The sequence below is a fragment of the Lynx rufus genome, unplaced genomic scaffold (assembly GCF_022079265.1).
Source record: "Lynx rufus isolate CCGP_SWC_20201006 ecotype Redwood Valley unplaced genomic scaffold, mLynRuf1.p SCAF_8, whole genome shotgun sequence".
In the NCBI taxonomy this organism is placed as follows: domain Eukaryota; kingdom Metazoa; phylum Chordata; class Mammalia; order Carnivora; family Felidae; genus Lynx; species Lynx rufus.
In genome coordinates, this window is record NW_025814896.1 from 29425353 (window position 1) to 29441251 (window position 15899).

Here is a 15899-nt window from a genome sequence, read left to right on the forward strand (position 1 = left end):
CAAGGATGTATGCTCAGATGGACTCTATCTGGAGTATGAATGAGCCACAGATTTGCTCAGCCTTGAGGCAGAAGACTGGACTTTTGTACCTCTGTATCAGTTAGTAATTGGCCACGGGCTGACTCAAGGAGAGGAAAGGGATGTAAACATCTGGGCATTTCCCGGCAAGATGGCTCCCGTCAACCAAAGGCTCCCCGGAGAAGGGAGAGCCTGTGAGCTGTTAGAGCCACCATGCCCAGGAACCAGGGGATGATGCAGTGGCCAGGTAATGGGATCTGGGTTGACCAGGGGCAGCACTTACCAGAGTACCCACAAGGAAGCTGACTCAGAAAGAAAAAGCAACCTGCCCAGCGGTACCCAGATAATAACCATCAGAACCAGACTTCAGACCCAGACAGCCAGACTCTGAGTCCCCAACTCCGTCTGCCCAAATCCAGCCCCACCCGCCACAAGCTAGTTCTGGTTGCTGTTTGACAGGGTGGCCTGCTTCTCAGAATGTAAAATCTCTAGGGGCAGGGAAGCAGCTAGGAAAGCTCTCTGTGGCCACTGCATCGCATGCACAGCCTTGAGAGACTGCATAAGGAGTAGGGTAGAGGTGAGAATTTGGGAAGCTGAGAGTCCACGTCCCAGCCTCCATGACTGCTGCTGGGAATGGCAGGTGATGAACTTCTACTCTGCTCTGCCCAAACTTGGGGCTCTTGCAATGCAGCTGGGGAAATCTGCCTGGCCATGACACAAAAGCCTGGATGGTGGCTCCTGTGGACAATGAGACCAAGTGCCCTGCAGAAGAGTTCCCAGGCACTGCCCACTCAGAGGCAGGGCCTCAGGGTGCAAAAGTGGGAGGCAAGCTGGAGACAGGAGGGGAAGGGGCCTTCGTTGAATACACCCCATGGGCCAGACTTTTTACTCCTGCTTTTCATTTTTATTTTTTTAATGTTTATTTGTCTTTGAGAGAGAGACAGAGATAGAGTATGAGGAGGGGAGGGGCAGAGAGAGGGGGAGACACAGAATCCGAAGCAGGCTCCAGGCTCTGAGCTGTCAGCACAGAGCCCGACACGGGGCTCGAACTCATGAACCGTGAGATCATGACCTGAGCCAAAGTCAGACCTTAACCAACCGAGCCACCCAGGCGCCCCTACTCGTGCTTTTAATTAACCTCCCAACCACATAAGGAAATAAGGGTTACTAGAGCCATTTTACAGATGAGGAAACTGAGGTGCAGAAAAGTAATTTATTTGTGGCCACAGAGATAATAAATGATAGACATGATCTTTTCATGCACACCCACATAGCTCGTAACCTGTGTTGTTTCTAGAAGTAAAAAATATCTCATTTCTGGGGCACCTGGGTGGCTCAGTCGGTTAAACCTCCAACTTCAGCTTAGGTCATGATCTCGACCTCAGTTCATGAGTTCGAGCCCCGCATCCGGCTATCTGTCAGCACAGAGCCTGAAGCCTGCTTCCAATCCTGTCTCCCTCTCTCTCTGCACTTCCCCCACTCATGCTCTCAATCTCTCTCAAAAATAAACAAACATTTAAAAACATTTTTTTAATACTTTATTTCTGGATTAAAAGTATCAGGGGAGTGCCGTCCGTTCTCAGATGTCAGTCACTGTTCTGTGTTCGTTAACAAGCTGATGGAGTAAGTATGAACATCCCCATGGCAGACGGGAGCTCAGAGAGGTCAAGTGACTTGCTCAAAGACACCCAACTAGTAAGTGACGAAGAGGTTGGTTATTCATACCAGAACTTCATGATAACCTTGCCCGCATGTAATTCGTAACTTTGTGAATAGTTGTACTTAGCCTAGCTGTTGGGCAAACTGTTGAGGAAATTTCATACTGTAGTTTCTGTTCAACCAGGCCGTTTGCCAATGCTACAAAGTCATGGTTGATACACACACTCACGGGCGGGGTCCCTTGAGACAGCAGCCCCTGGAGAAAGGAGCCTGTCAGTGGTCCAGACAGAGCCTTGCCAAACAGAGACGGGGGCTTGGCCTGGCCCTGGGGGTCAGGAGATGACTCCACTCTGACCCCAAAGAGCTGCACACCCACAAAGAGGAAAGGCATGTGCCTAAATCTCTAACCGAGCTTTATTTTTTTTTTTTGTAATGTTTATTTATTTTTTGAGAGAGAGCGTGAGAGCATGCACATGAGTGGGGGAGGGGCAGAGAGAGGGAGAGAGAAGCCCAAGCAGGCTCCACACCGTCCGTGCAGAGCCCGACGTGGGGTTCAAACCCACGAACGGTAAGATCACGACCTGAGCCAAAACCAAGAGCCGGTCACTCAACCGACTAAGCCACCCAGGTGGCCCCCCCTCTACCTGAGATTTAGGCAAGAGCGTGGGAGTGCCAACCGGTCAGAAGAGGGAGACGTTAATTCTCATCCCAGACCAGGGGCTCCGAAAGAGGTGGCCTTTGGAGCCAACAAGCTCCAGGAAGTATCTTGGACATCTGGTGTCTCACAGCCGGGGGCACTTTCCTGGGGTGGAGGTGGGTGAGGCCAGAATTGCCCAATTCCTGCCCCTGCAGGTGACAGGTCCGGGAGGAGACCCTCAAAGAAGCGGGCTCCCAGAGCCGAGGGTGCCGCGGGCAGGCGCGGAGCCCAGCCTGGCCAGAAGGAACGGGCCGGGGGCAGCCCTGGGCCGGGGTCCCCCCGGAGGAAGCAGGCAGAGCGCAGGAGACACCGAGAAGAGCTGGGGGAACGGGGGCGGAGCTCCGCAGAGAGGACCTGCACAGAGAGGAGGAAGAAGGATGGGAGGACTTCCCTCAAGGAGCAGAGAGCACCCTCAAAGAAGGAAAAGGAGGTGCCGAGGAAGGAGGAGACGTGGAAGCGGCTGAAGAAGCACAGGTATGTTGTGATTCTGATCCAGGTGCGTTTATGATCAGTGCCCTCCTCTCCTTTGGCCTTTCTCCCTCCCGTGACAAAGGGCTGATGTCCCCTCCCCTGGTATAGGTGACCCCTCCAATCTCCTGCTTCTGTTTGTCCCCCGCTGTTCCACCACCCTGCTCTCCCCATCTGGGGCAGAAATGGGAAGAGGGTCTTGGCCACGCTAAGCGGAGGGGGCACTGGGTGCTCTCAACCGCAGTGCCTCATGTCCGGCAGGTGCAAGTGGACGTACTGAGTGGGGAGGTGACATGGCAGCGGGGTGGGACCAGATCCCAAGTCTCCTAAATTTCAGCTGGTGGCTCACCGCAGCTCTTGAAGAGGAACTGAGAGAAAAGAACAAAACTGGATTTAGGAGTCATCGTAGGACTTAAGCACGCCATTTCCCCAGTCTGGACCTGTGTCCTCTTCTGTGAAAGGTGGCATTGATTTAAAGGACCCTCGAGGATTCCACCAGCCCTGAAACCTAGGATGTGGGGGGTTTGTTTCTTTCCTTCATTCCATTAGCGCTGGCACATGTGGGTTCACAGACAGAGCCAGCTTCAGGAGTCAGCAAGTCAAGATTTGGGTTCCATTCTTTGCTGCCAATTTTGATGGGACATCTCCTTCTCTTTGCCCCCCCCCACCCCCTTATAGCTTTCCTCACTTCCCAGGATGTTTTAAGAATCCCTGTTGATAATGGCTGCAGAGGCTTTTGAAACAGTGGAAGGAAGCAGGGCTAGGGTGAAGGTGATGTTCCTTCCCGCTGGGGTCTAACCCCTTCAAAAGGGTGTTCCACCGCCCCTCCCTGCCTTTACAGAGGGAACTGAGGCCCTCAAAAGGACCACTGATTTCCTCTGTCACCCATGCCGGTCATCTCCGGCTTGGTTAGGGCTTTTGTCTCCTGCCTGATTGTCCTTGGACATAAGCTAAAGGGGTAAAGAGTGCATGGTAAAGAGTTGCCCGTAGCAACTTAAAGAGAACTTGAATGCATGTTGATCAAGCCCTGAAGTGTCCTGAGCGTTCGAGGGAGGCTGCCCCACCCCAAGCAGGTGTCTGGACGGCAGAGGCAAAGCGAGGGGTGCCATTCTCAGCTAAGTGTCGCGGCAGGGCAGAGAGAGACGGAAAAGACTCAGTCGTGTTCCCCAGATGCTGACAGTCTACTAGGTAAGATGGGACATGGGCACCAGTCATCCTAAGACAAGGCGGAAAGCAATATGCACTCGAGAAAGGGTTTGATGAAATGCCTTTTCCATGGGGCCCTGAGGCATCCGGGTTTCTCCATCGAGAAGGTAAGCATTTCGGCCAGTCCCTGAAGCACATGGGGAATTGAGGCAAAGCCTGAATGCCCCGCACTCCCAGACCGAGGGACCCCTGAGGAGAGACTCAAAGGAAGCTGTCATGGGATGTGCATGAGGCATGGCAAGACACCCCTGTGCCCTCGGCTGTCCAGCGAGGTGCTGGACCCCTCTTCTCTCCTCTGGCCCATGAGGTCTCCTCCGTTCTTTGAGTTCCTCAGAAATTAAAACTCATGGGGGCTGCTGCAAATTGTTCTCTAAAACCTGCAGGGACCCAAGCCCACATCCTGTATTTACATTTATGGAAGTGGCTAAGAAGGCTGCCTGGGCCTGGCCTTCTCCACCCACTCCCTCACCCCATGGGCAGCTGTCCCGCTCAGAGTTTTTTTCCGCAAGCAAAGGACACTGTGAGGAACACACACAACAACTAAAATGTTGCAGCAGCCGGGGATGCCCGGGTGGCTCAGTTGGTTGAGCATCCAACTTCGGCTCAGGTCATGATCTTGTGGTTCATGAGTTCGAGCCCCGCGTCAGGCTCTGTGCTGACAGCTGGGAGCCTGGGGCCTGCTTTGGATTCTGTGTCTCCCTCTCTCTCCGACCCTCCCCCTCTTGCTCTCTCTCTCTCTCTCTCTCTCTCTCAAAAATAAGTAAACATTTAAAAAGTGTTTTTTTTTTAATTTTGTGGCAGCCGAACACATGTGGTCTCGGCTGTGACATGTTGAGGCTCCTTACACAGGGAGAAGGTTTCCAGATGCAAGTTTCCTCCCCCGGGCCATCCAGTACGACGGCCACCAACCACATGCTGAGCCCTTGAAATGTGGCCAGTGTGACCAAGGAGCTGAATTTCTAATTTAACTTCACTTTATTTTTTAAGTTTATTTATTTATTTTTTATTTTGAGAGAGAGAGAGCGCGAGCAGGGAAAGGGCAGAGAGAGAGAGAGAGAGAGAGAGAGAGAGAATCCCAAGCAGACTCCGCATGCCAGCACGGAGCCCAACTTGGGGCTCGATCTCACAAACCGTGAGATCATGAGCTGAGCTGAAACCAAGAGTTTGCTTAACTGACTGAGCCATCCAGGCACCCCTCACTTAACTTCATTTTAATTCGGTGTTAATGCTACTGAGCTGACACAAAAGTTAGTGAATTTACTTCACTTGGATGGACAGCTGTAGTTTTGAAATCAACTTAACTTTGGGGCACCTGGGTGGCTCAGTCGGTTAAGCGTCCAACTCCGGCTCAGGTCATGATCTCGCGGTCCGTGAGTTCGAGCCCCGCGTCAGGCTCTGTGCTGACAGCTCAGAGCCTGGAGCCTGTTTCAGATTCTGTGTCTCCCTCTCTCTCTGCCCCTCCCCTGTTCATGCTCTGTCTCTCTCTGTCTCAAAAATAAATAAATGTTTAAAAAAAAAATTAAGAAAAAAAAATTTTTTTAATTAAAAAAAAAGAAATCGACTTAACTTTGAAGCCAATGCATTGCTCCTTTAAAAAAAAAATGGGCCAACTGCTTTTGTCCGTGCAGATGTAAATGTCAAAGGAAAATGATATTCTGCCATGTAATTCGTTGGTTGGGAAACTTTTAAGTATGTCTAAAACCATTTGGGTATGTGAGTCTACCTTTTCAACTACAAATCTTATGAAATCCAGATACAGATCAAATATGTTCACTGAAAATTTAATGTCTAAATCGACACACACAGGGGTTGTGAGAGGAACACCAGATTTTGAAGACAGTACAAGAAGAATATAAAATGCCTCATTAATAATTTTTAGATTGGTTACGGGTGAGAACGACAATTTTTGACATGTTGGATTCAACGACGTGTATTATTAAAATGAACTTGCCCATCTCCTTTTGCCATTTTAATGTGGTTACTAGAAAAATTTCAGGGGCGCCCGGGTGGCTCAGTCGGTTGAGTGTCCGACTTCGGCTCAGGTCGTGATCTCAAGGTCTGTGAGTTCGAGCCCCGCGTCAGGCTCTGTGCTGACAGCTGGGAGCCTGGAACCTGCTTCGGATTCTGTCTCCCTCTCTCTCTGCCCCTCCCCCGCTCATGCTCTGTCTCTCTCTCTGTCAAAAATAAATAAACATTAAAAAACTTTTTTAAAAATTAAAAAAGAAAAAAAGAGAAAAATTTCAAATGACAACGCGTGGCTCGGGCTGTATCTCTCCTGGGCAGCACTGTGCTAGAATGTGGCGGGCGGGGAGCACGCAGAGAAATCGAGTTGGGGGAGGCGACCCTCCCGGTGTCTTAGGCTACAGGACAGAGTGGCAGTCTCTTCTGATGGGGGCTGGGAGTCACTGAGGGCTTCTGAGCAGGGGCGGGCCTCTGAGGGGTGGTCAGGGCTGGGGGGGTCAGGGAACACAGCCCGCCTGCCTTGCCCGTGGGCTCCCCTACATTCCGCAGGGTGTCTAAAGACACCAACTTCTCACTCTCCCCTCCTCTGCCCCGGGCTCTGCCTCCAGATCGCCCTCCTTGGCCTCCAGTGCCTCTGTCGGGGAGTCTCTGTCAGAGGAGGAACTGGCCCGAATCCTGGAGCAGCTAGAAGACAAGAAGAAGCTCATTGCCACCGTGCGGAGCAAGCCCTGGCCCATGGCGAAGAAGCTGACTGAGCTCAGGTGAGCAGGTGGTGGTCGGCCGGGGGCCTCTTGATGTTCGAGAGGCTCAGCTCCTTCTGATGGGCCCGGAGTCCCTTCTCCCTCTCCGCCCCTTGACAGGAAGGGAGATTCACCCTCCCACTCTGCTTTGGTCCCTTCAATTCCTAGCACAAGCATAGTGCCTGGGGGGAGAGGGGGGTGTTGTTAGAGCCTAGACAGGCGTGAGCAGTGACTGTTTATTGACTGAGGCCCTGCTGTTGGCCAGCACTGACAGGGTCTGGCGGGAGAGACAGAGGATCGTGGCGCTCTGGCCTACGCCCAACCTGGGCATCCTTTCTGTTTCGTGTCCCTTTCCTCTCATCTGGCGGCTTCTAAGCCTCCCTCACAAGCCAGCACCGACGTGCCTCCCTTGAGCGGCTTTCCAGCCCCCACCCTCCCCACCTCGACACGTTCAGAACGCCCTCTGTGTTCTTTGGGCCCCAGAACCTCTTTGTGTGTGGCACACTCACGCTGGGCGTGTGGAGAACGGGGAGTGTGTCTGTCTCAGCTACTCTCGAGTCCCAGATGCCCGACAGCTCAAGGCCCAAGCTTGAGGTGACGCTCCATGAATGTTGTTCGGGCCTCCTCCTCTCCAAGCCCCTGACTCCTGTTTTCAGCTCAGCCCTTCTCCCGTTTCCACACGAAAGGCCGGCACACCAAGCTTTTTGTGAGTCTCGCGTCTCTGCCGTAGTCTTGAGATGAGGCCAGGGGTCACACTGATTAACTGGTTTTCTACTGGAAAAAAAAAAATCCCATCCAATATTACCATTTCCCCCCAAGTTCCCCCTTGGTTTTTCTGCCACTGGGGGCTGGGGGCGGGGGGAACACGCCCCTTGTCCTTCCCTCTTCATAAAGCCACTTTTGCTGGCTCCTGTCACACCTGAGTTTCCAGTCTGCCAACTGCCTCACCCTTTATTATGTAGAACAATTTGGCAGCTGCATTTTGACTCGGCCTCCCCGTTTGCCCCCAAGAGGTGGAGCGAAGAGGCCGGCTGCACACAGTGCAGACCCTGAGGGAGTTCTGGTAAACCCAGCTGACTCTACGCACCCAAGCAAATTATTACCGGGTGCCCCAGGCTCCTACGGGAAGAAATGCCGCCCTGTGGTGCCTCCGGGCCAGTGCTGACCAACAGAACTTTGGGGTGTGACGGGGATGCTCTAAAGCTAGCCCTATGTGGCTGGGAAACACTGGAAAAGCAGTTAGTGTGACAGAGTAACTGAATTTTTTGTTCTATTTTAATTTATTTAAATGAAATCATCCCACGTGGCCGCTGGCTACGGCTCGGGTGGCAGGTGCAGGCGTGGGCAGGGGCTGTCTTCTGGGTCTCCTCTCCCTGATCCCTCAGGGCCAGCTTCTTCCTCCTGTCAGGGGGCCCAGAACAGCCATCTGTCACTCTAACACCACCTCGCCCCCACTCAGGTGTCACCTGAACACATCTTTTATTAACAGCGGAAAAAGAGCAACCCAGGTGCTCGTGGAAATGAGATCTCCAGCAGGCTGAAGTCTCGGGGACCGTGAACATTTCTTGAGGGCTGTTCGGCTGCCCAGAGGAGACGCGTGACATCTCCTCCAGCCGGAGGGCAGAGCTCCCGCCCCCAGTAACAGCGGCTAAGGCCTGGGAAATCAAACAGACCCAGGCATCTGTCTCCGGGGCAGGTCTCCTCAACCCACACTGGCCTCTTCCCTTCACGATTCCCTCCTTCCTCTTCCCTCTCCCAAGACTCCTTATCCCAGAGTCAGGTCCAAGGTGGACAGCCTCTGGGTCTCCAAGCAAGCTGGGGCCTCTCCCTAGAAGATCTTTGCTTTCTGCCGGCCCACCTGGCTAATTCCTACAACCCTGTAAGACTCGGGCCAAGCGTGCCCTCTGCGGGGAAGCCCCCACCGCCCGCCCCACATTCAGGCTGAGTTATTTACTGCCCCTCAGATGCCCAAGGCACGGCTGAGTTATTTACTGCCCCTCAGATGCCCAAGGCACGGCTGAATTATTTACTGCCCCTCAGATGCCCAAGGCATGGTGTCCTCACTCAATTGGATGCTCTTGTCCACGGAGCTGTGTCTAACACATCTCTCAGTACTCTTTCTTTTTGTACGTATGGCCACCGCTTGCTGAGTGCCCCCTGGGTACCAGATCTATTCTGAATGCTGGCATGTAACAACCAGTTACATACCAAACCAGTTGTTGGTAACAACTCCTTTACTCCATTGTTATTGCCCCCACTTTACTGATGAGCAAACACAGAGCCATCAGGTCACTTGCCCAAGTTTTACGAGGTGAGGTAAGGGGCCTGGCCCGCATTTGAATTCAAGAATTCTGGCTCCGGTACCTACACTCTTAATCTGTCTTTTGCGTTTGTCTGTTTATTTGTTTTATTTTTGAGAGAGAGAGCAGGCGGGGGAGGGGCAGAGAGAGAGGGAGACAGAGGATCGGAAGCAGGTTCCAGGCTGTCAGTGCAGAGCCCGATGCAGGGCTCAGACTCAGAACCATCGAGATCATGACCTGAGCCAAAGTCGGATGGAGGCCTAACTGACTGAGCCACCCAGGCGCCCCACCTACACTCTTAATTTGTAATCATCTGTCTAGGGTTACTAAACATTCTAGAATGTTCCCGTCCTCCATGATTTCCTCCCATCACAAATAGCATTCCCAGACTACATCTTCTCTGGTTAGAAGCAATGGTGTGGGGACCCGTCTCTGGCCCACTCGGGCAGCTGGTTGACCCGGGCAGAGTTGTTGTGACAATCGAAGCAGGATGACGGTGCATGAAGAACAGAGGTGAACTGGGGCAAGGCTGTGTTTACACCTCTGCTGCATCTAGGTGACTTTGGCTGGCTGTCCAGTGCCGCTCGGATGATTTCCTTCCCTGAAGCCCTCTGAGCCTCCCTGAATTCCCATTCCCACTCAGCAGTAATGAAGAGTCCTACCCAGCCCCAGGTGCCAAAGTAGGCCAAGGGAAGAACAAGGACCTCCATCTGGAAGTAACCAGACAGCATCCCTTTCACCCACTGGGCCAGTGTCAGAGGAGGCCTGCTAAAACAGAAGATTTCAACAAGATCCGGAGTCTTATAATATCCAAAGTGTCCAGGCTTCAACTGAAAATCACTCATCATACCAAGAACTAGGAAGATCTCGAGCTGAATGGTAAGAGACAACTAAAGATGCTAACACCAAGATGATATAGATGTTAGAATCACCTGGCAAAGATTTTAAAGAAACCATTACAAAAGTGCTTCACCGAGCAGTTATGAACATATGAAACTAATGAAGAAATAGAAAGCCTAAGAAATAGAAGATATAGAGAACAACTAGAAATTTTTATTTTTGAGACTACTTATTTAAGGTTTATTTATTTTTGAGAGAGACAGAGCTCAAGCAGGGGAGGGGGAGCAGAGAGAGAGGGAGACACAGAATCCAAAGGAGGCTCCAGGCTCTGAGCTGTCAGCACAGAACCTGACACGGGGCTCGAACTCCTGAACTGTGAAACCACGACCTAAGCCAAAGTCAGACGCTTAACCGACTGAGCCACCCAGGTGCCCCACAACTAGAAATTTTCGAAGTCAAAAAATACAATCACTAAAATTTTAAAAAACGAACGAGTGGGCCCAACAGCAGAATGGAGAGAGCAAAGAATCAATGAAATTGCAAGTAAAACGAGAGAATTTACCCAATCTGAACAATAGAGAGAAAATGGTCTGGGAGAAAACGTGAAAAGAACCTCAGGGACGTGTGGGACTATAATAAATGTTCTTACATTAGCGTCTCTTCCAAATCCCTCACCCTGAATATGAGACGGTTGGGGGAGGGGTCCCAGAAAAGAGGAGAAACAGAGTGGGGCTGAAAAAGTCTTCAAACAAACAATGCCCCCGAATTTCTCAAATTTGGCAAAACTTACAGATTCAAGAAAGCTAAAGAAACCCTCCCGCAGGATAAACCCAAAGTAATCTATGTCCAGACATATCATAGTCAAACTTCTTACAAGCAGTCAGGATATTTACAAGCAGTCAGAGAGAAACAGTGCATTGCCTAAAGGGGGAAGCAATTGGAATGACAGAAAATTTGTCATTAGAAACCCTGGAGGACAGAGGAAGGGAGCACAAAAACTTTTCAAGTGCTAAGTGAAAAGAATTCTATATTCTGCAAAATATCCTTTAAGAGTAAAGAAATCAAGACATTCTCAGGTGAAGAAAACCTAAAAAAAATCTGTTACCAGCAGACTATCCTAAAAGAATGGCTAAAGCAAATTCTCTAAGCAAAAAGGAAATGATAAAAGAAAGAATCTTCAAACATCAGGAAGGAAGAACATGGTAAGAGCAAAAATATTGAAAACTGTCATAGATTTCCCTTCCTCTCTTGAGTATTTAAAATTATGTTTGACAGTTGAAGAAAAAATCCTAACATCATCTAATATGGTTCTCAATGAATGTAGAGAAATATTTAAGACAATTATAAATGGGAGGATAAAGGAACACACAGGGAAGTAACACTTTTACACTTTACCTAGTAAAATGTCAGCTCCAGTAGACTTTGATAAGATATATATATGTGTATATGATATATATGTATATGTATATGATATATGTGTGTATATATATGAGTGTTGTGTACAAACACACACCTTACATTACATACTATATTATATGATAATATACAGTAATAATTAAATTATATTTAATTATTATATTATATTAATTATTATATATTATATAATATATTAATTATATTATTATATTAATTATAATATTAATAATATATTATATTATAATATATTGTATATATTATATAATATATTATATTAATATAATTAATATATTACATAATATTTTGCTTAGAGCAACTACTGAAAAGGCCATACAAAGAGATAATGCTAAAAAGCATCATAGATAAACCAAAATGGAATCCTAAAAAATGTTCAAGTAACCTGCAGGGAACAAGAAAACAGAAATGAAAAACAGAGAGAACAAACAGAAAACAAAAAATAAAATGGTAAGTTTAAACCCTAACATATCAACAGTTACATTAAATGTAGGTGGTCTAAATATACCAACTAAAAGACAGATTGGCAGAGTAATTTTTAAAATGACTTAACTCCATACAGTCCACAAAGTGAGTCCATAAATTCACTTTAAATATGATGATATATGTAGGTTCAGCGTACAAAGATGGTAAAAAGACATATCCCATGCAAATGTTAAGCAAAATAAAGTAGAAGAGGCTATGTAAATATCAAATAAATTTGACTTCAGAGTAAAGAAAATTGACAGGGACTGAAAGGAACATTATAGAAAGATAAAAGGGTCAATCCACCAAGAGGAAGATGTAACAAACCTAAAAGTGTAAGCACCAAAAATAGCAGTGGTTTGAGTTCTACAGTATATTATCTCGGGATGTATAATACATTTCCCCAAAAACTTAGTAGTTTAAAACAATATGAAACATTTATTTTATCTTCTATGGGTCAGAAATTCAGGAGCAGCTTCGCTGGGCAGTTCTGACTTGGAGTCTCTCGTAAGGTTGGGTTAAGATGTTGGACAGGGCTGCATTCATCTGAAGGCTTGACTGGGGCTGGTGAATCGACTTCCAAGGTGGCTCACTCACGTGGATGACAAGTTGGTGCTGGTTCGTAAAAAAAGGCCTCAGTTTCCCTTCAGAGGATACTTGAATATCCTCATGACACGGCAGCTGGCTTTTCTCAGAAGAGGATGTGTTCGAGGAAGAAGTCACAATACCCTTTATGTCCTCATCTCAGAAGTCATAAACTGTCACTTCTACCACTTTCTAGTCATTGGAAACAAGTCACTAAGTCTGGCCTGCATTCAAGGGGAGAAGAATTTAGTTCTCCATTTTATTTTATTTTTTATTTTGTATTTTTTTAATTTAGAGAGAGAGAGCAGGAGAGAGGGAGAAAGAGAGAGAGAAAAAAAAATCCCAAGCAGGTTCCATACTCAGTGTAGAGCCTGCCATGAGGCTCGATCTCACAATCCTGGATCATGACCTGAACTGAAATGAAGAGTCCAATGCTCAACCCCAGCTGAGCCTACCCAGGCACCCCTGGTTCTCCATGTTAAAGGGAAGAATAATAATTTGGTGACATATTTTAAACCACCACTTCTGGAAGCCAGGCATGCTCGCTTAACCTCCCCTCCCTCAGATTGATTCACTGAGGTCTCTAGAGCAGGTGCCTCACCTGACTGATATGAATTTCCACTTAGCATGAGTTCAGGGTTTCTTTGACCCTTGTCTCCACAGCTGAAAATGGAGATTGCTTGGGGACAAAGAGAGACACCAAGCCAGCCTGGCCCAGGCCGCCTTTAACCACTCTGCACCTCCAGCCCCTCGCCACCTCCTTTGGACCTTCGAGTGCATCCTTCCTATTTCCAGGTGTCTTCTAGATGTCAGGCTGGCTGATGCTCTCTCCCAGTGTCCTGCAAGGGACAGCAAAGCTCTGTGAGGATCAAGCACACAGTGGCTCTGTGTCTAGTTTTAGCTGTGCATCTATAAATTAAGTGTGATTTTGAATCTGAGCTCCTTCATCAGGGAAGAGTTTGGGGAGGTATGTAATGTCTCTGAGAGATGCCTTGGGTCAACTTCAGAGTGTTTCCACTGTGGAAGGCCACGTCACTGAGCCCCTTGTCAAGGCACCTGGGAGAGCAGAAGGTCCCACCCCAGCCCCTGAGCTTGGCAGAGGCTTATCAGCTGCCCACCCCAGAAACTGCTGCTTCCTCGGAAGGGGGAGGGGTGGCTGCCTGCTGAATGAAGTCCCTATGCTCACCTTGCGAGCATGCACACCTCCAATTTTCACATCCTTGTCCCCATTTCTAGATGAAAAGTGCCACTCTGGGAGGCACAGAACCCCGCCTGGGGCTCCACTCTGGCGCAATACACCTCCTTCCCTCCCAGCGGCAATCACTGGCCCCCTCCCAACCGTGTTTTCCAAACTGTGGTTTGGGCCACTTTATTTCCAAGGAGGGTCCTCCGGGAGGCGAACGTGAGGGGATTCTGAAGCGCTGTCTGTGGGTGACCGCGCCTGAAAGCCCCTTCCTCCATAGCTTCCTCCTCTGCCGAGTGTTGGAGGCGCCTAAGGGGCTCATCATCACTGCCAGGAGTGACCTGGAGATCCAGGCCCCCTGAAGCTTCCTCAAAACAAACGGGTCCCTCCTCTCTTGACTTCTCACTGCGTTTACCGCACACCATCCGATGAGAGGAAAAAGGCGAGTTTGTGCCATGTTCTCGTTTCAAAAGACCGTTGGTGACGAGGAGGGAACAGAAGCACCTTACAGAAGTAAGATGTGCAACGATTAGGTAGTGCAGGGCAGGCGTGAGTGGTTTCCATAAACCAAATATTCTCTGGTAAGGAAGAACACGAGAGCCTGGATTGCAGGTAACAGGGGTACAGGAGTGCGCAGCAAAAAGGTAGTTGTTACTATTTGTATCCTTTTGCAGGACCCAGAAAAGCTTGCTGCGTCCATCAGTGTTCTTAAATGAGGTGGGTCCTTCACTAGGAATGGTCCTCAGAGTTTGCACCCAGCGCTGGGCAGGGCCCTCTGTTCCCCTGAGTGCCCTTTGGGGGTCTAGACACAGAGTCTGGACGTCAAGAAGAGAAGCATTTGCCGCCAGGCTCAATGGCTCAGGCACAAGAGCTGGCTCTTACTTTTGAGAATCCTCATTTGAAGTCCCCAAATCGTAAAAGCTGGCACATTGAAAGTCACAAATTCCCAGCACTTACAAGCCTCTGCTCGATGTAAGATACAAGAAGAGAACAGAAACACACATTTTATTGGGGAGTTTGGGTGGATCAGTCGATGAAGCGTCCGACTTCAGCTCAGGTCATGATCTTACGGTTTCTGGGTTCAAGCCCCGCATCGGGCTCTGTGCTGACAGGTCAGAGCCTGGAGCCTGCTTCGGATTCCGTGTCTCCCTCTCTCTCTCTCTGCCACCCCCCTGCTTGCACTCTGTCTCTCTCTCTCTCTCTCACTCTCTCTCTCAAAAATAAAATAAAACATTAAAAAAAAAAGAAATACACATTTTATGAAAACATTTTTTTGTGACATGGCTATGTTGGTAGCTCCAGATAGCTCATTGACTGGACATGTCCTGCCTAGGGGACAACAAGGAGCTGATCCCATTACAGAGACTTAATCCCACACAGACCAGGCTTTGACCCTGGGCTCAGGAGCTAAACAGTCAGCCTCATTCATTTGAGACATCGGAAAAAATAAAAACCAGCTTCAGGATTGACGTGAGGTTACAATGCGACTTTGACTCTTGTCATCTGCCCACGCCTGCGCTGTGGGGGTGGGGTAGGTATTCTTCCGGCCCCCCCTGAGATGGACTTCCTTCCTCACCCGCTTGTGCGGGTCAATCCGGTGGCTGCTGGCAAACTGGGTCTCTGGGGGGTGGGATAGAAGGGGCCTGATCTGTAGCCTTTGCTGATTTCTGTGGTCTAAAGACTCCCACCGTGGCCAATTTCAAGCTACCAACAGTTTAACAGCTCGCCGGTCAAGTTCCTGAATATTTAGCAGTCGGGTCTCAGGCAGGAGTCGGTTCTGGCCAACTGATCGGTGTCTGACTCATTCAACATTCAGGCAGTCCACAAATGTCTGGTGAACACTGTGTTCGTTTCCTTTTTCTTCGCTGAAGCGTGACATACAACGCTCTGTTAGTTTCAGGTGTTCAGCGGAGGGATTCGACATTCACATACATTAGGCAATGCTCACTGCGCTAAGTCCGCCTACCATCTGTCACCATACAACACGCTTGCAATATTATTGACTGTATTCCCTAGGCTGCACTTTATATCCCCGTGATTTACTTATTTTATAACTGGCATCTTTTACCTCTCAATCCCCTTCATCTGCTTTGCCATATTTGTTTCTATTGTTGCCGCAACCCAAGTTTCACAAGTGTAACCGTTTAAGACCGTGCTCATCTACGTGCTCATAGTGCTGCTGGCCAGAAGTCCAGCGTGGCATGGCTGGATTCTCTGCTCAAGGTCTCACCGGGCTGAAAGCAAAGTAGTAGCAGGCCTGAGGTGCCCATGTGGGGCTAGAGGTCCTCTTCTGGTTTTTGCGGAATTCAATTCCTTCCCTTGCTTTCCACGTGGTGTCCTCTTGA

At 49.2% G+C, this 15899-nt stretch overlaps 1 protein-coding gene across 1 annotated transcript in view; it reads left to right on the forward strand.

Moving 5' to 3' along the window:
- The first annotated feature begins 231 nt into the window (after positions 1-231).
- Positions 232-15899, forward strand: part of TMC2 (transmembrane channel like 2) — a 55398-nt gene continuing 39730 nt past the window's right edge. The window contains exons 1-3 of the mRNA XM_047069163.1: positions 232-265; positions 2530-2848; positions 6619-6771. Coding sequence (XP_046925119.1) covers positions 232-265; positions 2530-2848; positions 6619-6771 — 506 coding nt within the window. The remainder of the gene's footprint in view (positions 266-2529; positions 2849-6618; positions 6772-15899) is intronic.